This window comes from Mus caroli, unplaced genomic scaffold (genome assembly GCF_978045245.1).
Source record: "Mus caroli unplaced genomic scaffold, Mus_caroli_1 scaffold_10, whole genome shotgun sequence".
In the NCBI taxonomy this organism is placed as follows: domain Eukaryota; kingdom Metazoa; phylum Chordata; class Mammalia; order Rodentia; family Muridae; genus Mus; species Mus caroli.
In genome coordinates, this window is record NW_028227265.1 from 58,542,754 (window position 1) to 58,567,478 (window position 24,725).

General features: G+C 53.5%; 2 protein-coding genes and 1 non-coding gene across 3 annotated transcripts; all 3 read left to right on the forward strand.

Moving 5' to 3' along the window:
- The first annotated feature begins 393 nt into the window (after positions 1-393).
- Positions 394-2,455, forward strand: Rpl18a (ribosomal protein L18a). The gene is made up of 5 exons (XM_021170578.3): positions 394-489; positions 1,520-1,699; positions 1,791-1,920; positions 2,125-2,234; positions 2,327-2,455. Exons 1-5 carry the CDS (start codon positions 472-474, stop codon positions 2,417-2,419), a joined length of 531 nt encoding a protein of 176 aa, XP_021026237.1. The 5' UTR covers positions 394-471; the 3' UTR covers positions 2,420-2,455.
- LOC115031787 (small nucleolar RNA SNORA68) lies at positions 1,947-2,077 on the forward strand. The gene has a single exon (XR_003837449.1). It is a non-coding gene; the product is annotated as a small nucleolar RNA SNORA68 (small nucleolar RNA).
- Positions 2,456-5,063: 2,608 nt separating the features above from the next.
- Slc5a5 (solute carrier family 5 member 5) lies at positions 5,064-15,101 on the forward strand. Its single transcript, XM_021170730.2, has 15 exons — positions 5,064-5,489; positions 6,078-6,143; positions 6,454-6,505; positions 6,602-6,669; positions 7,448-7,602; positions 8,069-8,209; positions 8,329-8,458; positions 8,893-8,981; positions 9,172-9,284; positions 9,356-9,426; positions 9,938-10,024; positions 10,104-10,285; positions 11,850-11,974; positions 12,988-13,103; positions 14,047-15,101. The coding sequence occupies exons 1-15, from the start codon at positions 5,133-5,135 to the stop codon at positions 14,149-14,151; spliced, it is 1,857 nt and encodes a 618-aa protein (XP_021026389.1). The 5' UTR covers positions 5,064-5,132; the 3' UTR covers positions 14,152-15,101.
- Positions 15,102-24,725: the final 9,624 nt, after the last annotated feature.

Below are 24,725 nucleotides of genomic sequence, written 5' to 3' on the forward strand. Positions count from 1 at the left end.
GAGGCACCCGACACGAAGGTGGTGCAAGCAAATAAAAAAGATGGATGATGGGTCATAGATGGGTAGATACACAGAACGATGATGTAGAAAGTGGGAAGAAAAAATGAAAAAAGACAGAGAGAGACAGAGACAGAGACTGAGAGAATTAAAAATCCGGAGTCTAACTAGGAACCACGATTACACGTACACTCCCAGGATCCCTCGCGCACGACGATGGGGCGTGTCCCGGGAGAAACTTGTAAAAGCCCGTCGCGTTGCTCCCTGGGAACTGTAGTCTCGGTGAAGAGAGGCGGGACTTATACGTAGCTGATCGGTACCCAATAAAAAAGCAAAGAACTTAGACCGCTACTACCTGTACCCAATGGAAGCACGGCATCAGGAGGGCGGGACTTCCGTCAGAGACCATGGTGAGAGCCTGCGCGAAAGGCAACACTTCCTTTTGTGACTGGCGGTGAAGGAGCGCGCAGTGCCATGAAGGCCTCGGGCACGGTAAGGAGGCCGCGGCGGGGCGAAAGGTGCGGCGTTGGCGGCAGGGCCGCTCAGGTTGGCTGTGTCCTCCGGGGTGGTGGCGCGTTCGTCGCGAGGGTCCCTCAGCGGTCCCGGGCAGCTCTCCTCGCCCACAGCCTCCTTGCGGCCAACATGGCGGCCGCCGCGTGCTGGGCGGCCGGGGACGGAGCGGGTTAGATCGGGGTGCACCGGAAGGCCCTCCGCCTTTTCGTGTATGTCAGCGTTATACTCCTTTTCATTGTCAAATCTAGCCCCGTGGTCCTTTAGTCTTTCTTTCTTCGAGACATGGCTTCTCTGTGTAGCCTTGGCTGTCCTGGAACTCACTCTGTATACCAGGCTGGCCTGGAACTCAGAAATCCGCCTGCCTCTGCCTCCTGAGTGCTGGGATTAAAGGCGTGCGCCACCACTGCCTGGCTGGTTCTTTGTAGTCTCTTATGAGGTTTAAAGCTAACCTGGTCTATTTAGACTCGAGTGAACACGCGGCCCGCCTTAGGTTTAGAGAGCATTTGGTAAGCGTTGCGGCCTGTCCCCCCAGCGCTGGCTACACCGAGCCTGCTGCCATTTATCTCGGTACTTGATAGTTCTAAAGGCTGGCTGACGGTAGCCTAGGGTGCCGGATCTCATACTGGCTCTGGTGTGTTGGACACAATCCTTCGGACTCTTGGTGAAAAGCTAGTCCGGAATCATCAATTGGTCCCCATCCAGAGACAGTTTCTCTGTAGAACAGACGGCCTTTTTCCTGCTCTGGGATCAAAGACATGAGCCGCCATTGCCATCTTGGCCTGGAGTTTCAGGGAGAGCAGAGCAGCCTGCCACATGTAGACCCTGGAACTGAAGAACCTGAGGCAGCTTCGTAGCGGAGCACAAGCATTCTGACTTGCCTCACACAGGGTTCGAGTGTATGAGCCCAGCTTTGGACACCCCTGCCTGTGGGAGGACTGGATCTCAGGCCGGCTCGGCTTCCACACCCCTCCCCTACATAGACAACTTTCTCTCTTAACATGTTTTTCAGCTTCGGGAATACAAGGTGGTGGGGCGCTGCTTGCCAACCCCAAAATGCCACACACCACCACTGTACCGCATGCGAATCTTTGCACCCAACCACGTGGTGGCCAAATCCCGCTTCTGGTACTTTGTGTCGCAGCTGAAGAAGATGAAGAAGTCATCCGGGGAGATTGTGTACTGCGGACAGGTGAGGTCTGGGGCCCCACAGTATGCCTGCCGGTCGCTGGGTACCATCAGAACCAGGGCAGCACTCCTCATGTCCTCCCTACTCCCCACAGGTGTTTGAGAAGTCACCCCTGCGTGTGAAGAACTTCGGCATCTGGCTGCGCTATGACTCCCGCAGTGGCACACACAACATGTACCGGGAGTACAGGGACCTGACCACTGCTGGTGCAGTCACACAGTGCTGTGAGTCTCCAACCCTTTTCCAATCCCTGGCACCCAACCCAAGAACTGTCGCTGCCTGTAGCGGCTGTTTAAATAGTGGTGCACACAGCAAAGGGGCTTCGTCGCCTTTGGGGGGCTGTGCAGTGCCCCCCAGAGTGAATCAGTAGGCTCTACAGCCCTGGGGGCATTCTGGGTGGCTGGGGCTGATTTTCTTTCTTTCCACAGACCGAGACATGGGTGCCCGACACCGTGCCCGTGCCCACTCCATCCAGATCATGAAGGTGGAAGAGATTGCAGCTGGCAAGTGCCGCCGGCCAGCTGTCAAGCAGTTCCATGTGAGTGACCCCGAGTGTGGGGCTGACGCAGGGCTGCAGGGGGTGGTTGCACACGGACAGTCTCTGGATACTGATTGCTTCCCTCCCCACAGGACTCCAAGATCAAATTCCCACTGCCCCACCGTGTGTTGCGGCGCCAGCACAAGCCACGCTTCACCACCAAGAGGCCCAACACCTTCTTCTAGACACAGAGACCCACTGAATAAAAACTTGAGACTGTCCTTGCTTGTTTGCTTCTGTGTCCCTGGAGAGGTCCCAGTTAGTCCCGTCCCTAACAACACGCTAGCCCTGCATACCTGCCTGTCAGCCTTGCTCGGTGGCATCTTTCCATAGGTGTGTATCCCATTAGATTAGCTTCAACCCCACTATGATTTATCTAGGACATAGCCTGAGCCCTGCCGCAGTCTTTTTCTGGACTCCAGGGTGCTGTCTCAGGCCTAAGAATTCCAGACATGAATATAATCCAAGCCTGGGGACCTGGTTGAGCTCTTTATCCTGCTGGCTCTAAGCCTCTGCTAGGTGGAAATGAGGCCAACCACGCCCCACAGTGAGCTTGCTTTAGGTGGGGACAGGGTTATGCTTTGGTGGATCGTGGGGGTGCGGCCAACACAGCATCATCAAGGTGCCCAATCTTGAAAGGGCACAGGCCTGAAGCTTCCTGGGACTATCCTGTCACCTACAATTGCTACCTCTGAGGGACTTGCCTCTGGCCCCTTGTAGACACTACACATGGCCCAGAGTACTTTCAGGGATAGCAGTATGTGAATGGCACTTAGAAGATACATGTGAATTCCAGACCAATGCAGGCTTCAAAGTCAAACCCTGTCAAAAATTGCTTTGTGTGGGTAATACAAAGCCCAAGTCTATACGTTTGAAGGCCATAAGAGGACATCTGGTCTATAGATTCTTTTTCCCATTAAGTCCATTGGTCCCACATCAAAGGAATGGGTGACCCTCTGACTGCATTGCTTCCCTGTGCAGAGTGGGACCAGTGGCTGCTGCTTTGGAACCTTGAAGAACCCATGAAAAGTTCCTTCTCTTGACCTGGTTTTGTCCCTAGCACTTGAATTAGGCCCATATCTGTAACTCTTGCTCCAGGACTTCAGATGCTTCTCCAGGCACCAGAATTCATATGCAACTCCCCTTTACCTGCGTGCATAATTAAGTTTTGTTTTTGGGAGTTTGTGAAGATACCTGGTGTGAGACTAAGCCCAGCCTTCAGGGAGGCAAAGACAAATCTAAGTTCGAGGCCATCCTGGTCTAAAAGGTGAGTTTCAGGACAGCCAGGGCTACACCAAAAGAAACATTGGGTAGGCACACAACCAACCCCAGCTCTCCCTGATGCCAGGCACAGGTCATGACTGCAAGTGTAGTCCCAACATGGCCGTCCGGCCTGCTTCTGCCAAACAGTCCTGCCTCAGGAAGGCTCTTCCCTCCCTCCTGTGTCAGTGCTTCTTCCCATTCAGAGTGCCTCCTCTTAGTTCTACCCACTCTGAAGCCTTCCCAAAACCTGAAAGCCCGGGCTGGAGAGATGGCTTAGTTAAGAGCACTGACTGCTCTTCCAGAGGTCCTGAGTTCAGTTCCCAGCAACCACGTAGTGGCTCACAACCATCTGTAATGGAATCCAGTGCCCTCTTCTGGTGTGTCTGAAGCCAGCTACACTGTACCCGCATGTAAATATAGTCTTAGAGAAAAGCCCTTTCAACCTCATCAGTAATGCCCTCAAGCCTGCCACCTAGGCTTAGGAGACAGCCCTAGCCAGGCCTCCCTCCTAACCAGCACCTCCGGGCTGGCAGTCCAGCCAGTATACAGCATATGAGGCCACCAGGGGGCGTGTGCCGTAGTTTTACTTGCCAGACCACCCGGGAGGTGGAGACGTGGCTCTATAGGGAATCAACCCTGAACACCCCAGTTCACCAGAAAAGGGTCCCACGGTGACAGTTCTGCATCATCTCAGGCCCTGGGTCCCTTGAAAGCCACTATCAGCAAACTTATGTCCTGGACCCAGTTATGCCAAAGTACCTGCGACAGAAGGAAGAAATGGGTATCCAATGAACCCTCACTTGTCCCAGCACTAGGGAAGCCGAGGCAGGATTGACACACCTTTGTGGTCAGCCTGTGGGAAAGAAAGAAAAGAACAGGAAAGGGGAGGACAGCCAGGTCAGGTGTAGTGCACACTCTTGTGTCCCTGCCAGTAGGGTGGGCCTTGGTCAGAACTCCATACCAGCCCGAGCTGCATGAGACTCAGCCTCAAACGTGTGCGCACACGCCTACACACACACACACACCATAGGTCCAGACTGCCCTGTGCAGGTCGGGAAACTGAGTCCTAAACAGAAGGTAGAAATTCTCTAAAGAGAACCTGAGTGCCTCCCACCGGGTTAGCAAGGGTGGACAGTTCCTTCTCCCACGCTGCGGAGAAAGGCAGATGCTCTCTGGGGGGAGGGCTCGAGTCTCGTTTTTCCTTATGGGGCCCGGAAGTCCCCGAAAGTGAACCCCACCAGTCCCGGGTTCCTCGTAGCTCCGGTTCCTAACTCCCGCAGGCTGTGTGAACAGAGGGGAGCGGAGGTCTGAGCCGTCCATGGCCCTTCCCGTCTGTCCACAACTCTACACGGAACAAGCCCTAGATGTGGGAGAAAGTGTCAGGAGACGCTAGTGTCCCCCCAACCCCATTACCCGCACCCCTGAAGGCCCGCTCGTCCCAGGACGGAAAGGGTGCGGGTCGCGCCCGCCTCCCAGGCTGGGGGGCGGGGCCGCGCTGACCCCGGAGCCCAATAAATCCGCCGCGCGAAAAGCGAGTGGGTCGACGGCCCAGCAGGGACTCGCGCTGCGACGCTCGCTCTGACCGAGAGTCCCCGACGTCCTCCGCATCCTCTCCGTTCCGAGTCACCTGTCTCCATGGAGGGCGCGGAGGCAGGGGCCCGGGCCACCTTCGGCCCCTGGGACTACGGCGTGTTCGCGACCATGCTGCTGGTGTCCACGGGCATCGGTCTGTGGGTCGGCCTGGCCCGCGGCGGCCAGCGCAGCGCCGACGACTTCTTCACCGGGGGCCGGCAGCTGGCGGCAGTGCCTGTGGGGCTGTCGCTGGCCGCTAGCTTCATGTCGGCTGTGCAGGTGCTCGGGGTCCCCGCGGAGGCAGCGCGCTACGGTCTCAAGTTTCTGTGGATGTGCGTGGGCCAATTGCTCAATTCGCTGCTCACAGCCTTGCTCTTCTTACCGATCTTCTACCGCCTGGGCCTTACCAGCACCTACCAGGTAGGGGACTTGGTCCCATGGGAAGGTTCCGGGAAGATGCCGCGGGCACCGGGCAGGGCCAGGAAGGAGGAAGAGCCAGTCCGGGTCCCACAGCTCGCAGCAGCCTCGGGGCAGTGGCCTCCCGCTGACACCTGTCCCTGCGAGTGCCCCGTACCAGCCACCCACCGGCGCCCGACAGAGTTCAAACGCCTGCAGTGAGGTGTAGGATTTCCCAACCGCTCAACAACTGTAGTGAAAACGGAATAGCATCGACTTGCAGTTTCAGCACTAGGGAGATTGAGGCAGGAGGATTGCCATGAGTACCAGGCTAGTTTGGACTCACTAGGGATACCCCAGTTTCAAATCTGAGGGCGCAGCTAGGCACCCTGAAACAACCGTCCAACAAGTGTAGCGACAATTTGAAGTCCCATGTGTGATATCTCAGTACTAGAGAAGCTTTGGCAGGAGGATTGCTGCGAGTTCCAAGCCGACTTAGCCTACACAGAGACTCTGTAAACTCAGTTGGGCACTCCGGAACAGAGTAGAAACAGTGAGGATGGCTGAGGGGTCACTTGCCCGGTAACCTCCAGCCCTTGGCTCCCTCTGCAGTACCTAGAACTGCGCTTCAGCCGAGCGGTCCGGCTCTGCGGGACGCTGCAGTACTTGGTGGCCACGGTGAGCGAACTGCCCGCCCTGCCACGCCCACACGAGCCCGCTCCAACCTGACCTCACGCCACACCCCTCATCCTACCTGGCCCCGCCCCTTCCCAGCTTGAGCTAAGCTTCTCTGGGACATACAAGAACCACGCCTATAGCTCCGCCCTCATCCTGCCTATGGGCACCCTCTTGCCTAGCTCCACCCCATCCTACCTAAAAACACCTTCTTGCAACCTGGCTCCGCCCTTCCTGCCTGATCCGCGCTCTCTTCTTTCTGCCTCCAACCCGTTTGCCCGCCCCTTGCCATCACCGCCCTCCCCACCCACAGATGCTGTATACTGGCATCGTGATCTACGCGCCTGCGCTCATCTTGAACCAAGGTCTGACTGTCGGGAGCGGGAGGGGCCAGGAGCCCAGGCTGGACCCTAAGTGAGCAGGCAGGATGAGGGAGACCTGACAGGGGGTATGTTTTGCAGTGACCGGGTTGGACATCTGGGCATCACTCCTGTCCACAGGAATCATCTGCACCTTGTACACGACCGTGGTAAGTGGGTTGTGGTGGCTGACACGCGGGAAACCTCAGGCAGGCAGCACCACTCCAGCTTTCTGGCACCTGAGGTAGCCGCAGCCTGCCTAACTGTGCCCGTGTCCTCTCCTACATAAAGCCTGATGGACATGTGAGCTTCAGGTGCGGCTGGATCCAGCAGCCCTGACAGAGCTTTACCTTCCCATGGTCACTCTGGTGCCTAAACTGGCCCTCTGCCTTTCCTGGCTCCTGCCCAGCAGTGAACTGGTTTCAGCTGGATCTGCCTGAGACTCTGGCCTATTCTTCTCCTGGTGCCCTGATTGGCTGTGCCACCTAAGGGACTGGCATGTTCTGGTTGCTGTTTATGTACGTCGATGGAGGCTCAGATTTCTATGAATGGCAGAGAGAAATACGTTTGTGAATCAGAAGTAGCTGCTTGGCTCCTGTCACAGCAGCATTGGGGAGGCTGAGGCTGGAAGCTTGTAAGTTCTAGGCCAGTCTGAGCTACATGGACCAGAAATAAACAAAAGGGATAATGATAATACTGGGTGTTGGATTGTTTGCTGGGATGCCTGGGGCCATTGCATCTGTACCCCCTTACCTTATCTAATCCTCTGACTGACCATAGAAACACACACTATTTCACAGAAGGGAAGCTCCAGAAGGGGGCTTTGGCTCCCTGTGCCACAGGAAGCCAGGCAGGGTGAGCTGGGGGTGCTCTTCAGCCTTCTCCCCACTCAGCCCTGCCCCAGCAGCCCTGGGCGGGTCTGTGACCTGTATCCCCTCTCCCACACAGGGTGGTATGAAGGCCGTGGTCTGGACAGATGTGTTCCAGGTTGTGGTAATGCTCGTCGGCTTCTGGGTGATCCTGGCTCGAGGTGTCCTGCTCATGGGGGGCCCCTGGAACGTGCTCAGTCTCGCTCAAAACCATTCCCGGATCAACCTGATGGAGTGAGACATGGGGCCTCACTGTGCAGCCCAGGCTAGCCCCACTTCTGTCCCTCAGCCTTCCCAGCACCGTGTCTCAGAGGGGAACAAAACTCAACATAGAAAACTCCTACTCATACTTCAAAACTCACTGCAAATGTCCCCTTAGGATCTAGAAAAGGCATGGGTGATCTGGGGAGGGTGACATCCTCACATGGTTGTTTTTGTTGTTGGGTTTGTTTGTTTTGTTTTGTTGTTTGTTGCTTTTGTTTGGTTTTTGGTTTTTGGCGACAGGGTTTCTCTGTACAGCCCAGGCTGTCCTGGAACTCACTCTGTAAACCAGGCTGGCCTTGAACTCAGAAATCCTCCTGCCTCCCAAGTGCTTGGGTTAAAGGCTAAAGGCGTGTCTTGGTCTTTTTTCTTGGGTTTTTGTTTTGTTTGTTTGTTTTTTTCCTCACATGGTTGTTAACCTGCCTCATTCCCTACTCAGCTTTGACCCTGACCCTCGGAGCCGCTACACCTTCTGGACATTTGTAGTAGGTGGCTCTCTGGTGTGGCTCTCCATGTATGGTGTGAACCAAGCCCAGGTGCAGCGCTATGTGGCCTGTCACACGGAGAGAAAGGCCAAGCTGTGAGTATGCAGTAAGTGTGCAGCGAGTGTGCAGTGAGTGTGCAGTGAGGGACCCACACAGAGGCTGCTGGGACAGCCTGGCCCTCCCCACACACTCCTAAGGCCACTCCATCCCCCAGGGCCTTGCTTGTCAACCAGCTTGGCCTCTTCCTGATTGTGGCTAGTGCAGCTTGCTGTGGAATTGTCATGTTTGTCTACTACAAGGACTGCGACCCCCTCCTCACAGGCCGCATCGCAGCACCCGATCAGGTGAGCTCTGCTCAGCTTTCCCATCGTGGGGTGGGGCTAGAAAAGCATCCCTTCTAGAAGGCACAGGCTGCAGGCTTTTGATGCAGAGAGCTCAGAGACTGGTCCAAGGAAAGCTGGGGTGGGGGCGGGGGGGGGGTGAGCCTGGGAGGCAGGCAGTAGGGAGCCATAGTAGAGTGAGAGCAGCCAGAGGACCTTTCACCTTTCAGTCACAGAAATGCCCTAGGGACATCAAGGAGAGGTAAGACCTCAGGCAGCCAGCGTGACAGGACACTTAAGATAATGATAGCTGGACTCTTCCTTTTGGAGGGTAAGGGGTTGTTGAGATAGGGCTTCATGTAGCTCAGACTGACCTGCATGCAATTCACAATGTAGCCGAGGCTGAGGCTGGCCTGTCTCCGTGTCCCCCTTGTCACAGAGGCCTCTGTCTTCCACAGTACATGCCACTGCTCGTGTTGGACATTTTTGAGGATCTGCCCGGAGTCCCCGGGCTCTTCCTGGCCTGTGCCTACAGTGGCACCCTCAGGTGGGCTCCCTGCTGCCCCTCAACATGACTCTGCCCCCAGGGGCTCTGGTGCTAATTGACTGGCCAGCATCCCCTGGAGGATGCCAAGGTCTGGCCTCATCCATCAGTTAGGGAGGATGGCCCCAGGCAGGGGACTGCACCAGCTCTCTCGGGGTGTCCTGAGACTTACTTCTTCTCCCTCCATCCCCAGCACCGCGTCCACCAGTATCAACGCTATGGCAGCTGTAACTGTGGAAGACCTCATCAAGCCCAGGATGCCTAGCCTGGCACCTCGGAAGCTGGTTTTCATCTCTAAAGGGCTCTGTGAGTTTGGGGGACTAGGGTTCAGGACCAGGATGGTACCCCACACTGACTGAGCTACCCCTCCCCCACAGCATTCATCTATGGCTCAGCCTGCCTCACTGTGGCTGCTCTGTCCTCGCTGCTGGGAGGTGGGGTCCTCCAGGTGAGACCCCCAACCCCACCTGTCTTGTACCTACGTGAGTCTCAGCCCAGGCTCGGGGAGATATTCGGGCTATTGGACACTACTAGCTGGGAGTGGGGATGGGGTGGTGTTGAACGTCTGTCATCCTAGAGGCTGAGGTGGGAAGGTGAGGAGTTCGAGGCCATTCCTAGCTACATAGAGAGTTCGAGGGCACAGGTGAAACCCACCACTGATTCTGTCTACTAGCCTTGGGGGAGAAATAGGACTGAGAAAACTGGAGCACAGAGGAATTTCAAAACCTGCAGTGGTTTTGTGCTAAGAAGTGGTGAATAGCCGGGCGTGGTGGCGCATGCCTTTAATCCCAGCACTCGGGAGGCAGAGGCAGGCGGATTTCTGAGTTCGAGGCCAGCCTGGTCTACAAAGTGAGTTCCAGGACAGCCAGAGCTATACAGAGAAACCCTGTCTCGAAAAACCAAAAAAAAAAAAAAAAGAAGTGGTGAATAAGCCCAGTCCTTCTCCACCTGCCTTGCAGGGCTCTTTCACCGTGATGGGTGTCATCAGTGGGCCTCTCCTTGGCGCCTTCACCCTCGGGATGCTGCTCCCAGCCTGCAACACGCCAGTGAGTAGGGAGGGCTGTGGGCGTCCTGTGAGAGATGAGATCAATGTGCCCCTCTCCTCACTTGTGGCCCCGCCCCCAGGGCGTCCTCTCCGGGCTGGCAGCAGGCTTAGCTGTATCCATGTGGGTGGCCGTGGGGGCCACACTGTACCCGCCTGGAGAGCAGACCATGGGAGTGCTGCCCACCTCGGCTGCAGGATGCACCAATGCCTCGGTCCTCCCGGACCCACCCGGAGCTGCCAACACTTCCAGAGGGATCCCCAGGTGAACAGCCCGGGGTCGGGGCGGGGGTGGGGTGGGGTGGGGGGTGGGTGTCTAGGGTGTGGTGTGAGGGTGTTAACAGGAATGGACTGGGAGTGGAGGAAAGAGCATTCCTAGAGGGACAAAATCGGTTTGTGCAAAGGCCCTCGGGCCACGCCACGTTCAAGTTCTAAGGCTACAGGGAGGTGATCTGGTATTAATAGAAGGGCAGAGGAACCAAAGGCAGAATTGGCTTGCTTTTCCTCTTATTTTTCGTGTTTTAGTACTTTGAGAGAGTCTCAGGTAACCCAGGCTGGCCCTAGAACTCTCTACATAGCCAAAGATGACCCTGATCCTCCTTCCTCCACCTGCTGCATGCTGAGGTGACAGGTGTGCTCCAACATATCTGGCTACTCTGGGTTTTTTTCTTCTTTTCCTTCTCCTCCCCTTCCCTTCCCTCCCCTCCTCTCTCCTCCCCTCCTCTCCCCTCCCCTCCTCTCTCCTCCCCTCCTCTCCCCTCCCCTTCCCTTTTAGGTCTCTCCAGACAGGGTTTCTCTGTGTAGCCCTAGCTGTGCAGAAACTCACTCTTGTAGACTAGGCTGGCCTGAAACTCATATAGAACTGTCTTCTGTCTTTATTAATTATTCTAATTTTTATTGGGATATAATACACAGCTAACCATAAAAGCTTAGGTTTAACTGGGTGTAGTGGCTGAGCTCCTCAGCACTTTAGAGGCAACAGGCTATCCTTGTCTACAAGATAAGTTTGAGGACAATTTGGTCCACATTAATAAATTAATTTTTTTTTAATTCTTGCTTCTGGGAAGATCCCTATTTTAAGTCTGTGGGTTGACCTCTCCTAGGCATTTCCTAAGAACAAAATCTTAGAATATGTGAACTTTTGCATCTAACCTTGTTTTGGAAATTCATCCTTGATTATCTCTGACCAAAGTGTCCACCATCAGTTCCTTCCCTTTCAGGGCTGAGTGATATTCCAGTGAATGGCTATACCACATGTGTGTAACTGCTCATCAGTGGATAGCCATATGGGTGATGCCCTGGTTGGTGCTGTTGTGAACAGAGTCCCATACACCTTTGTGCACACAGCCAAGTGTGCACAGGCTCCTCTTCCTAGCCCTGGGGAAGGCTTGAGACTTTGTCTCAATCGAGGCCTGGTCTTGGGGTGTTGCTCACTAGTTGAGTACTATCCTAGCATTGGAGAGGTCCTGGGTTCCTTCTAGAAAAATGCAGAGAAAGAAGAGAAGATGCTAGGTGAAGCTCCATGCCCATCTAAAACCTTCCAAAGCTTGGTCAGGTCCGGCTGGCATTTTCCTGTGTGTGCCTCTTCAGAGGACAGGTCTATGAAGGTTTTGACCAGAAGGTTTTTTTCTAAGTATTCAGTTTCATTTAATTGCAAGATCAATGGGCAGCCATGGTGGGTGGTAGGCTGTAGCAGAAAGAGAGGAGACCCGGCCATTGCATACATCTCTGTATTTGAGGGATGGCTGAAGAAGTTGGTCTCAGCTGACACAGTGGGCTGGTGGACAAACAGGAAGAAGGCATCTCACGCCTGTCCTCCCCCACCGCAGTTCTGGAATGGACTTGGGCCGCCCAGCCCTTTCCGACACCTTTTATGCTGTCTCCTATCTCTACTACGGGGCTCTGGGCACTTTGACCACTATGCTTTGCGGTGCTCTCATCAGCTACTTAACTGGTAAGTGCAGCAGCCTCCTGGGGGGGGGGGGGATCCGACTCCGGTGTCAGCTGTTCATTCTCCTGCCTCCACCCTCAACTCCCCAAAGGGAGAGATGAAAGAGACTCCCAGCCGGCTGAGAGCTGGCACATTTTTTGCCTCATCCTTGAGACGCCCCACAAGGCCAGTTCTATTTTGCAGATGTGGGAACTAAATGGGGCAGGTTCCTCCCGGAAAGTCCCTGCTGTGGCCAGGGGATGCGGGCGCTGTCCGCGGTCCTGAAGCAAATCAGCATGGGGAGGCCCTTGGGCTCTAACAACATCCTGTTTGCTTGGATTTGACACGGGGGGGGGGGGGATCTCTCTCTGCAGCTCAGGCTGACCCTCATGACAATCCTCCAGCCTCGCCTTTATGAGTGCTTGGATGACATGTGCACACCACCGCACTCAACACAGGCTATATTCTCTTTTAGTCATATATTTCCTTTTGAGACAGGGTCTCACTTAGCCCCCGCTGGCCTCAAATTCCTTATGTAGCTGAGGCAGACCTTGAATTTAGGATTCCCCCTCTTCCACCCACTCCTGAGTGTATTCACCACCGTACCTGGTTTATGTGGTTCTGGAGGTGGAAGCCAGGGCTGCCTGCGTGCCAAGCACTCTACCCTCTGAGATGGGAGCATTTGACACCCGACCCTCAGGCCCAGCCTGGCTTACTTCTATGACTCAGCGACTTGGTGCCCCCAGGCTGTTGCTGAACTTCTAGACATTAGGGTTGAAACAATGAAGGGCCAAACGCTGGGCACTCCCAGCCAGCTGAGCTGATGGCGCCTATCTGTGATGCCAACACTCGGAAGACAGAGGCAGGAGGACTGGCTGAGCTGTAGCTGGAGAACCCGTCTCAAAAGAGAAAAATAACCTAAGACTGAAACCAACTCATGATTCAGATGAAGCAACTGAGATGAACTGGGTGGGCCGCCATGGCTGGCGATGGGGCTGGGCACTCAACGCTGAGTCCCCATCCTCTCTGCCCCTCAGGCCCCACCAAGCGCAGCTCCCTGGGCCCCGGATTACTGTGGTGGGACCTCGCTCGGCAGACAGCATCTGTGGCCCCAAAGGAGGACACCACCACCCTGGAGGACAGCCTGGTGAAGGTCAGATCTAGCCCAGGTCACTGGGCGCCAAGGTCATGGGGACCTGGCGGGTGTGGCCAAAGGGGCCCGGCAGATTCCTCTCTGTGGTTAAAGTCATCCCTTTCCCAGGGGCTGACACATGAGCACTGTCTATTTTTATCATATCTGTTTTTTTAAACAAATATTTCCTGCCTGTGGCAGGGGAAACTGGTTTCCCCTTGAGAGAGAGAGAGAGAGAGACTCATGAAGAATATTCTTAAGATAACATTACTTAATTCAGAATTACATAAGAAATGGGGGGCTGGAGGGGAGAGCTAGGCTGGAGCTGAGGCCGGGGACTGTAGAGCCAGTCGATGATCTGAAAGTAGGAGACACTGTCACCTCGGGTCAAGTGACCAGAGTGACACAAAGAAAGGAGAAGTTTTTCTAGTACATGACACTACAGATAGAAATGTGGAGTGCCAGGCCAGGAGTTCGAGGCCAACCCGAGCTACATAGCAGGCCTGAGGCCAGCCTAGATCTCAAGTAACAGTAGGAAGGGGCTGGAGGCGCCGGCTGGGCCGGCAAAGGATCGTTCAGGCACCACATGAGGAGCACCACCACCTGTCACTCCAGTTTCCCCGGATCTGAGGCCCCAGGCATGCACACACGCTGGCATAACACCCACACCCCATACCTGTAACATAGAAATAAAATAAGGTTATGAACCTTAGTGATCCCAGTACTGAGGCAGAAGGATCACTGCAAGTCTGAGGTTACACCGGGACTGGGGCTGGGCCTTGGTGGACCGCTCTCACAACACCAGGGAGGTAGAGGCAGGAGGATGGACCTCAGCGACAAGGCTAGCCTGGACAGCAGCTGACTCTGATGGAGGGGTGCTGGGCCACTCTGCATGTAGATGACCTAGTTAGTCCTCTGGGACCCCATCTGGGGCGGGTGTATGATGTCCTACGCTTTCTTTCAGGGACCGGAAGACATCCCTGCTGCGACCAAGAAGCCCCCTGGCTTCAGGCCAGGAGCAGAGACCCACCCCCTATATCTGGGGCATGATGTTGAGACCAACCTCTGAGGGCGGGGCCCGAGAAAGCCAATCACAGGCCTTGGGCCAGCAGCCTCCTCTCTGAATGGTTGGACCTTCACCTGTACAGAAGCTTGGCTGATACAGGCCCTGCCCGCCCTGAAGTCCTGAAGTCCCTGTGTCCCACCTGCACCCCCAAAAAGAGGGTTGGTTCTCTATCCACCAAGGAAAACATCTGGAACCGCCGTGACCTTGTAGATTGCAGTAGGCAGCTGAGAACACCCAGCTTCTCCAGACCATGGGGTTTTCCCATTGAACAAGCAGAGAAGCTGAGGGCAGTCACCCCAACGCCGGGAAGGTAGAGGCAAAAGATTCAGGAGGTCAAGATCATCCACAGCTACAGGCTGAGACCCTGCCCACCCCCAAATATATAAAAGTAATCTGGGTGAGCCGCGTGGGCACACAGAAGACCCAAGGCAGAGGGAGAAATGGGGTGTCTACAGAACACAGAGCCTCAAGGATTGTGACGCTTCCGCGAAGTGCCAAGGGACAGATTCTCAGAGCCCTCACAAGACATGGATGGACGAGTTGCCTCCTCAAAAGGACTGACGGTTTGCAGACTATCAGAGAACATGTTCCTTCTGTGGTCAGCCACCTAGGCTCTGCTAATGTTTTCCAGCTTCCAGGAGGCCCTGCAGACCCCACCTCCCATGCTCTCTGCTCTTCACCCCTGTGCTTTGTACACACTGGGCACCTGCTCTACCACTGAACCTCACACCTACACCTCCATTTTTATTTTATTTTTGACACAGTGTCTTAAGGTAGTCTGGCTGATGTCTAGCTATCACTCAGCGCTTTTATGTATATCAATATTTCATTCTTTTTCATTGCCAAGTGGTCTTGTAAGGACATACCGCAATGTGTCACCCATTCCCAGTGGGCGGATGGGTGAATAGCTACATTGTTTTCAGCTTTTGTATACACCAATAAAATTGCTGTAGGTGTTCAGGTGCAGTGGCCTGTGACATAATCATTGGCTGTCAGTCTCCAGCCCCACACCTGTGAGTTCCATGAACCCACAGATGGAAAACGTGGAAAAAGTTATTTTACTGAACACATATGACCTTCTTCTGAGGTCATGGTTCCCTAGACAAATGGTGTAAGAAGTATCTACAGAGTTGACTCTGCTCTGTACCTTAGGGTGTGCACACAGAAGTCAGGGGTAGTGGCACACCTGCATGAGCCCTCAGAAGGCTGAAGGAGGAGTGTGCTATGGGTTCCAGACTCATTTGGGCTATGGAATGTTTTTCTGTCTCAAAACTACAGGACCACAAATCAGCAGACAGCTGGTGGTGTGACCTGGAGAGTTTGTCATGCATGCCAGAGGCTCTGTCCCCAAGCACGAGAAAGACCAGTCTAGAAGGTTGTGCAGGTTGGCTCTGTGCAAGCATAAGATGTATGGCATCCTAAGCAAGCAGGGCATCCTCCAAGCCACGCTCCTGAGGCCACCACCACACTAATGTTTCTCCTGGAGAATTCATTTCTTGGGTGGCCATGACCTGACTGGTCTTATTTTAGGGACAGGACTGAGACAAAGTAATATGTAGCCCAGGGTGACCCCCCATTTGCTAAATAATTCAGGATAACATGTCTAACACCCAGTCCTCCTGCCTCTGCCTCCTCTTGTCTAGCAAGAAGCTCGGGAGTCCTCCCACAATCTCTCTTCTCCTCCCAGACCCCACCACCTCCATTAATGGTTTGCTGTTTTTCTCTCTCTTTTCTTTTCTTTTCTTTTCTTTCTTTCTTTCTTTCTTTCTTTCTTTCTTTCTTTCTTTCTTTCTTTCTTTCTTTCTTTTTTGAGACAAGGTTTCTCAACTGCCCGGCTGGTTTGTTGTTTCTCTGAGACGGGGCTTTTCTGGGTACTCCTGGCTGTCCTAGAACTCAATATGTACACAAAGCTGGCCTCGAACCCAGAGATCCACCTGCCTCTGCCTCCCCAGTGCTGGGATTAAAACTGTGCACCACCACTGTATGACCATCACTTCCCTTATTTCCCCCCCAAAAGTTTCTCCCTTTTATTTGTATGTATGCAAACACACACCAAAGCAGGACAGTGAGAGGTCAGAGGACAGCTTGCAGGAGTTCGTAGTCTCTTTCTACTGTGTAAGACCGGAGGATCGAACTCACATTCTCAGGCTTGGCAGCAAGCTCCTTTGCCTATTGAGCCCTCCCCCCTGCCCCTCTTTTCTCTTTCACTCTGGCCTTGATTCTTTTACTTATCTGGATGGCAAACATCACAGCAGCATTAGCTGCCAGCCAGGATGGCGGCAGCTCTGCTTCACCCAGAATGTGTCATGTCTGTCCTTCAGTCACCTGACACAGGCAAGCAGCCATATTCACTCCCCGGCTTGGAGCAGCGTAATTTCCCCACCTCCTTGCTTAGCACAAAGCCTGACATCCGGCGCCTCAGCACGGTGAGCTGCTCTTCGGGAATTTTTCTGCCTCTCATGTTTGAGTGATCCAGGCCCTCTGAAGCTCCAGGGTCCTTCTGGTCCCTGGAATGAAAACCTTGCACACCCCCGGCATTGTGGCCTCCGCAGCACAGCTGACTTCAATCTTCTGATATTTTTTTTTTTGCATTTTTGCATGCGCATAGGCTGTCTCCTGCACGCCCCTCCACTGTGCTCAGCAGCTCTATCCCGAGGTGCCTTGAGCAGGGATCTTACAAGCTTCCTACCTGCTGACTCACCCTAAACTCTCAATCCAGACCCTCTCCAAGAACTGCCTGTGCCCGGACTAAGCAATCACAGAGCCTCCCTCCACATCCCTCCCTCTCCTCCCCTCCACATCCCATCCTTGCTGACAGTCCCAAGCCAGGTGGAGCCTCCCACAGAGCTGGTGGCTGTGTCTGTCGCCCCTGCTGGTCTAGGCATCCATGGCTCAGGCCAAGAGCCTGCCGACATTCCTGTAGGCTCTGGGGCAGCAGGGGCGCTGTCAGGAAGCCAGGAAGGAACAGAGCCAGCACCTGGCAGGAAGCAGTTAAGTTCCTTTGGCTGAGTCAGCTTCGGGTTGGGTGGCCCCAGGGACATCTGCAATGCTGAAACCCCAAATTCACTCTGCTAGGTGGGACATGCCCGGGAAATGGGAGGATCTGAAGCTCAGGGTGTCATCCTTGACTTCAGGGTGAGTACAGAACCAGCCTGGGCTGCCTGAGACTGTCCCAAGTCCCAAACAGCAAGGACAAACAAATTGATTCAAGACCTGTCCACAGACATTGGAGAAAGAATTGGGGTCCTCCCTCAGAACGAGGGCTCCTCAAACTTAGCTCAAGCACAAGCATTACCCACTAGAACAGAATCTCATGAGGTTGGTATGTGACCTGCCCCCTGTGACTGCACCTCTCTTGTTTCACCAGGGCTGACCAGGCAATGGGTTACACAGCAGGAGCTGAGATGCCGTTGCCCTAGCAACTCAAAGCCAACCAAATTCTGAAGGGTGTTCTGTTAAAGATCCTGCATCTTGGATCAGGAACATGTCTCAGTGGAAGAGCACCTGCCCACCAAGTGTGAGCTGGTGATACTGCCAGCAGATGAGTTCCTGGTCCCTGGCTGTCATACCATTCTCTCCAATGGAGTAGGGTCTGAGTCTTGCCTCCGGTGCAGCTTCAAGCCAGCCTTGGCCCCAGAGAGTCTGCCTTAAACACAACAAACAGTAACAGGAGCGGGATAAGGGAGAGGGTGTATGAGCTCAGCAGGACTCTCAGGATGGAGGTGGGATCCTGGGGAGGTCGGCCAGGTGGACCAGAGTCAGGATAAACAAGGGCTGGAACAGACTGAAGCTGAGCTGGTTCTGGTGGGGCAGCCTGTAAAAGTGTCAGCCTGGAGGTCCTAGGCCCCCATGCCCTGAGCCCCAAGCCAGTGATGGACGCCGATGCTGTCTGCTCCTTGATTACAGTTTTCTTCCACCTGTGGCCTCAAGACTCAACACCATTTCATCTGTAACAAAAATAGAAAGGCAATTTTTTTTTTTGGATTTTTGAGACAGGGTTTCTCTCTGTAGTCCTGGCTGTCCCGGAACTCACTCTGTAGAACAGGCTGGCCTCGAACTCAGAAATCCGCCTGCCTCTGCCTCCTGAGTGCTGGGATTAAAGGCGTGCGCCACCACGCCCGGCAGAAAAGCAAATTTTAAGAGCTGGAGAAAGGGCTCAAGAATTGCTCTTGTAGAGGGTCCAGGTCAGTCCCTAGCAACCACATAAGGTATCTCACTCAGCTCCAGGGGATCCAATGCCCATTTCTGACCTCTGCAGGCACCAGGCACACACATAATTAAAAATAACAAAGTTAATATCTTTAAAAAGAAAACAAAGATGAACAAGATTTATTCACTCAGGAGGCAGAGGCAGGAGGATTTCTATGAGCTCGAGGGCATCCTGGTCTACAGAGTGGGTTCCAAGATAATCAGGGATTCATAGTGAGATGCTGTCTTGAACAGAGAAGGAGAGAGAGAGAGAGAGAGAGAGAGAGAGAGAATATGTGAGGTTGTTTTTTTTTTTTTTTTTTGTCTCCTGAAGCTGTGTGTGTCACAAGAGCAGACCCCACGGGGCGGCTGTTTGATGTCTGAGTCTGCTGCTTGTCCACATATCAGCATAGCCCACATTATCCAGTGCAACAGATTGCCTCGGGAGAGGAGGAGAGGGGTCAACCCCAGAAAGCAAACAGGCCCTTGGCCTCTGCTTTGTGTCCCCAGGGGCCTTGTCACACTGGGCTTCATGCCTGCCCAGCCCACCTCTGAACAGGGCTCCTGCGGTTGCTGGATTTGGTCCTTTCTCAAACATTTGTTTTGAGACAAGATGCCTGCAGGTGAGTCATGGCCAGGGCAGCTGAAGGGAGAGAGAGGGCTGGGGCAGGGCTACAGCTGTGCAGGCCCTCGGGGCAGATGAGGATCTGGGACCACAGTGGCCTGGAAGTTCTGCAGGGGGAGGGGGGGGGAGGGGAAGGGGGGTTGGGGACCAGCACAAGGTGCAGTGTTAGGACAGAGGCCAGGAATCTGCAGGGAGGAGACTGACATACAAGTCCCTCTGTGACAGTGCAGGAACAGACGGTCCCAGAGCAAGTGACTCCATTTCCATTGATTGAAAGGTCCAGAACAGGCCAGGGCTCAGGGTGGCTTGGGGTGGCATCGAGGGCTTGAAAGACAGCCCAAGTGACTGACAACAGTTTGGTGTTGGAATATTCTACAATTTGACAGAGGTGGGGGTCCCTTAGAGGAGAAGAAGCTAAGGGCCTGTAAACTGAAGTTTCACTCACATAATTTTGATCAAATGAACCAGACATGGGAATTAGAGAGCTGGCTCAGCAGCTAAGAGCCCCGGCTGCTCTTGCAGAGGACCCACCATCTCTGGGAGCACTGAATGCATATGGTGCCCACAGACAAGCAGGTGGAACAGTAACACACACGCAAACCTAAAAGACAGACCAGGCAATGGTGGTGCACGCCTTTAATCCCAGCACTTGGGAGGCAGAGACAGGTGGAATTCTGAGTTCAAGGCCAGCCTGGTCTACAGAGTGAGTTCCAGGACAGCCAGGGCTATACAGAGAAACCCTGTCTCGAAAAAAAAGAGTACTGTGACTCAGTTGTTAAAAGTACTTGTGGCTCAGTGATATAGAACTTGCCTCGTGTGCATGAAGCCCTGGCTTCCATCCCAGCGCATCAGGGTATAGGACCCAGACCTCTACTCTTGCAGGAGGATCTCTGTGAGTTCTGGGCTAGTCAAGGCTATATAGAGACACCCAAGGCCATCCTAGGGACTTTGCACACAGAATGAAGAAACAAGTAACTTAGAGACATAATAGAAAACAGCAAAACTAAAACCCAGGTCGGGCTTTGTGCAGCCAATCACAATGTACAAGTGGAAGCCACGAGTTCCAGACCGGCCTGGGTTGCAGGCCAAAGAAAAAGCCGGAAGCAGCTTCTTCTGCACCCCGGCCCAATGGGATCCAAACCCAGACCTGTGAGTTTGCCCTGGGGCTCACAGCGGCAGAAGGCCCTGGAAGGCCAACTCTGCTCCGGGGAGATTCCTCTGGTGTAGCGGTGCTGGCTTGGTGACAAAAAACACAGAGTCTCCTGTCCTTAACTGAGTGACCTGAGACTTGTTTAGTTATCTGGATTCATTTTAACTAAATTGACACCATTCTCTTCTCACATATAAGCTTTGTTTTTTTTTGTTTGTTTGTTTTTTGTTTTGTTTTGTTTTTTTGAGACAGGGTTTCTCTGTGTAGCCCTGGCTGTCCTGGAACTCACTTTGTAGACCAGGCTGGCTCCCTGGGACAGAGCTAAGAACAGGCTCCAGGAGGCTAGAGAGATAGTCAGCGGTTAAGAGCACTGACTGCGGCCGGGCGGTGGTGGCGCACGCCTTTAATCCCAGCACTTGGGAGGCAGAGGCAGGCGGATTTCTGAGTTCGAGGCCAGCCTGGTCTACAAAGTGAGTTCCAGGACAGCCAGGGCTATACAGAGAAACCCTGTCTCGAAAAACCAAAAAAAAAAAAAAAAAACCAAGAGCACTGACTGCTCTTCTGAAGGTCCTGAGTTCAAATCCCAGCAACAACATGGTGGTTCACAGCCATCCATAATGAGATCTAACGCCCTCTCTGGTGTGTCTGAAGACAGCTACAGCATACTTAGATATAATAATAAATAAATCTTAATAATAAACAGGCTCCAGCTCCTCACTGAGGATTCCAGGAGGGAGCTCCACTCCCGAGCCACGCCCCTAGCCCCTTGCTGGAGGAATTCTAGCCAGGGCTCCACCAAAGCCACGCCCCTGCGCCTCCCTAGGAGAGTCTGGGCAGGAGCTCTACCCTTGGGTCTTGTCCCCACCCTACTTCATTGTAGCCCTGGGTACCTCTGGGCCCCACTGACTGTGTGAAGATAACACAGTTTGCTCTGGCTGTGGATGGCTGGGCTTGCTGACTTGAGGTGCGTGGCCCGAGAAGTATATCATGTCCAAAAGATTAAGGCTTGATTCTGAGTAGACGAATTTCGCAAGCAACTGTGTGAAAAATGTACCTTTTGGGAGGAGCAAATAGGAAGTTCTTCAAGGTGTTTCCAAGGTGCTGTATCAGAGAAGATAGCTTAAAACTGGGGTATTAAGTCCCAGTATTAGGTCTCCCTGGTCTCCTCTTCCAACCCCTAGTTTGAGGTGATGTGGTCACTGACTGATTCTGAGCTGAATCCTATTTCTGTCACCCTCTACATGAGCAGCTAAAACAGCAGGGGTTGAGGACAGACTAATCGTCACAGGGAAACCTACTTCATAGGAAGTAGTAGTGACTGGACAGCATCTCAGCTGGTGGCTCAGTTGATTCAGTGCTTATAGCGCACTCGTTAGAGTGCTTGTTGCTCAGTTGATAAAGTGCTTGTTGCTCACTTGTTAAGAATGCTTGTTGCCGGGCAGTGGTGGTGCACGCCTTTAATCCCAGCACTTGGGAGGCAGAGGCAGGTGGATTTCTGAGGTCGTGGCCAGCCTGGTCTACAGAGTGAGTTCCAGGACAGCCAGGGCTATACAGAGAAACTATGTCTTGAAAAAAAAAGAGTACTGTGGCTCAGTTGTTAAAAGTACTTGTGGCTCAGTGATATAGAACTTGCCTCGCGTGCATGAAGCCCTGGCTTCCATCCCAGCGCATCAGGGTATGGGACCCAGACCTCTACTCTTGCCACTTAGGAGGCTAAGGAGGGTAAATCCCTTAGGCCAGTTTGTTGGACATAGAGAGATTCTGTTTCAGCACCACCAACAAAAAGAGGTACACCTGGCTACTCCAAGAATTTCTGTCTGCGAACAACCAGCAAACTTATCGTGCCAAACCAATGTCATCTGTGAACTTTGCCATTCAGATAAAATTAATAAGTTTAATAACAAACACTAGAGGATGGGTTATCAGGAACAAATGTTTGCATTTCTCTAAAGGTATCTACGGGCTGTCACCTCTCACAGAGACAAGTCTTCCTTCTGTCACTCAGGGAAGCAGACAGCATTTTTCATAGTTCTTTTTTTTTCTCACTCTTTTCAGTTTTCTGTTTGTTTGTTTGTTTGTTTGTTGTTTAAACAAGGTCTCTCTATATAGCCTTGACTAGCCCAAAACTCACAGAGATCTTCCTGCCTCTGCCTACCAAGTGCTGGAATCAAAGGTGTGTGCTACCTACCATGTGCCCAGCTTTTTGGGTTTTGTTTGTTTGTTTGGCTGATTTTTTGATTCAGGGTCTCTTGCAGCTGTGTCCTGGTGACAGGTGGATGCCACCAGGTCCAGCTTATGGGCTTTGTCTACCCACTGAGTCACAAGCTCTCTACCAACTAAGCTAGAAGCACTCTAATAACTTAGTTCCAGCACCTGCTTTTAAAAGATGCATCTTACTTTGTAACCCAGGCTAATCTCAGACTCATGATATTCTCTTGCCTCAGCCCCACCACACCCACCCAGTGCTACCACACCAGGTACTGTTCAGCTAATTTTTTTTCCTGTGATCCTCATACAATTGGAACCTATTCATAGCAACAGAAATGCTGTGTGCTGGGCTCAACAGGAGGCTATCCTCCTCCGGGGTCCGTGCAGTCACTGAAGAGGCTGATCACCTGCAAAAGGCCTGAGAAAGCCAACATTAGCAGTCCACAAACTGAAACACCACGCCGAGAGTTGTGTGCCTTTCCTTCTGTGCTTCTCAAAGTCCACCACACGGACAGGGAGCCAGCTCCAGCTGCTGTTAGGGTGAGGAGGGAGCAGCGCCTCTTCCCACAGAGTCATCTTTCCTGCCCTGCATTCCCACTCACAATAATAGACTCCTCGAACTGCACCTTCTGCTTTCTTTCCTATAGGGCCATGCCTGCCATTCCAGCGCCTGGGACAATGAGGCAGGGGACCAGTTCAAGGTCATTCATGGCTACATTGCACTATCTCTCTAACAGCAAAGCCAGGTGTGGTGGCACACACCTGCCTGTCCCAGCAGAGGCAGATGAATCTCTGTGACTTCCAAGGCTAACAAAGGCTAAACAGAGCCTCTCAAAAAAAAGAAGAGAGAGAAACCTGAGGTCAGAGTCTTCATGGAGGTCCCGTCCTGGTCTGCGCACCCCATACCTGAGTCAGGCTGGGGTGTGAATGGTGGGAACCTGAGATGAGAGAGGAACCCTTCACCCAGGGACCTGGCTAAAGCAAGGGTACAGCCTGACAAGTTTCCAATGCTCAAGGCCCCGCTTTCCCTGGCTGGAAAGCTGCAATTTCCTGGAGATCTCCAAGGACCCCATTTCTAGGGAGGGCAGGTTAGTGTGCACACCCTAGCAGCTCAAGCCTCTGCCTTGTCACATCCCTATCTGCAGCTGGAGGTGTAGGAGACAACCAAGGAGTCCTCAGACCTCAACACCTGCACCTAGGCTGGGAGGTGACACTCAGGCGTACACACACACACACACACACACTCACATGCATGCATACACAGGCTCTCACACGCACGTGCATACAGCTGCACACACATAGGCACATACACCCACACACACGCACACACACACACACATGCACACCTTAAGTAAAATGGAATTTTGAAAACAAATTTTATCACAGCAAATCCCTGAAAATCCTCGCCTGTGCCCCAGGTGGGCCTCTCACTCGTGTGATTGAACCTTCAGGCTTAGTCACATCTGCACTGAGCATCCAGTTTCCCTGGAAGAGTTGGTAGGGGGACAGCGGAGAGTTGTGCTCCAGTCCCCAGCCTCGCTGTGAGTAAAGAGAGGATCCACCTTATGGTGTGAGGAGGATAGGCTCAGCCCCTCCCCGTCCTGTGACACCCCCCCCCTTTCCAGCTGCCAAACAGCACCCCAATGCCCGCAGGTTCCCTGCTCCCATTATCACATCATAGGGAAAGCAGAATCAGGCAGGACCAGGCCTGACAAGTTTGGGAAGGAGGCTGGAGGGACTGGGGTTGGGGAAACAGGAACGCCGGTGCTAGGGCGGTGGGGGAAGACCAGCAAGCAATGGGGAGCCATGGCAAATGTTAGAGCAGGAGAGATCCCTGGGGTGACTCAGGTCCCAGCAGAGATGCTGAAGGTGCCACTGGAAGGAATGACTCGACTTGTCCCTCCTCAGGGGTCTGACACCCAGAAACTCCAAGGATGACCGGATGTGGCAGTAACTGTGTTGGAGATGCACAGCATCTTAAGTATTACAGACTAAGATGAATTTAATCGTCAATGAAGCAACAGAAGCATCAAAAAAGAACTAGGGGAGGGGGAGTAAAGAAAAGCAAAGGATTAAACAGTGCCAATCGGCTTCAGCAACAAGGTGGGGACAAGCAGCAGACGCTGAGCAGAGAGCAGCTGGGATCTCTCTGTGTAGCCCTGGCTGTCCTGGAACTCACTCTGTAGACCAGGCTGGCCTTGAACTCAGAAATCCGCTTGCCTTTGCCTCCCAAGTGCTGGGATTAAAGGCGTGCGCCACCACCGCCCCGCGCCGGCTTGTGATTTATTTAGCAATTCAGTTATGTTCAATTATTTTTGAGACAGTGTCACTTTCAGCCCAGGCCTGCAGTCAGTCCTTCTGCTTCGGGCCCCATAGTGCTGGAATGAATGACACCATGACGGCCAT

What these genes read in the sequence shown, in the direction of transcription:
- Rpl18a (XM_021170578.3), top strand. An exon ending in AGATTGTGTACTGCGGACAG is followed by an intron (nt 1,700 to 1,790) that starts GTGAGGTCTGGG and finishes TACTCCCCACAG; the next exon opens with GTGTTTGAGAAGTCACCCCT. An exon ending in TGGTGCAGTCACACAGTGCT is followed by an intron (nt 1,921 to 2,124) that starts GTGAGTCTCCAA and finishes TTCTTTCCACAG; the next exon opens with ACCGAGACATGGGTGCCCGA.
- Slc5a5 (XM_021170730.2), top strand. Translation starts at nt 5,133, where the DNA reads ATGGAGGGCGCGGAGGCAGGGGCCCGGGCCACCTTCGGCCCCTGGGAC. An exon ending in GCCTACAGTGGCACCCTCAG is followed by an intron (nt 8,982 to 9,171) that starts GTGGGCTCCCTG and finishes CTCCATCCCCAG; the next exon opens with CACCGCGTCCACCAGTATCA. An exon ending in TGGGAGGTGGGGTCCTCCAG is followed by an intron (nt 9,427 to 9,937) that starts GTGAGACCCCCA and finishes CCTGCCTTGCAG; the next exon opens with GGCTCTTTCACCGTGATGGG.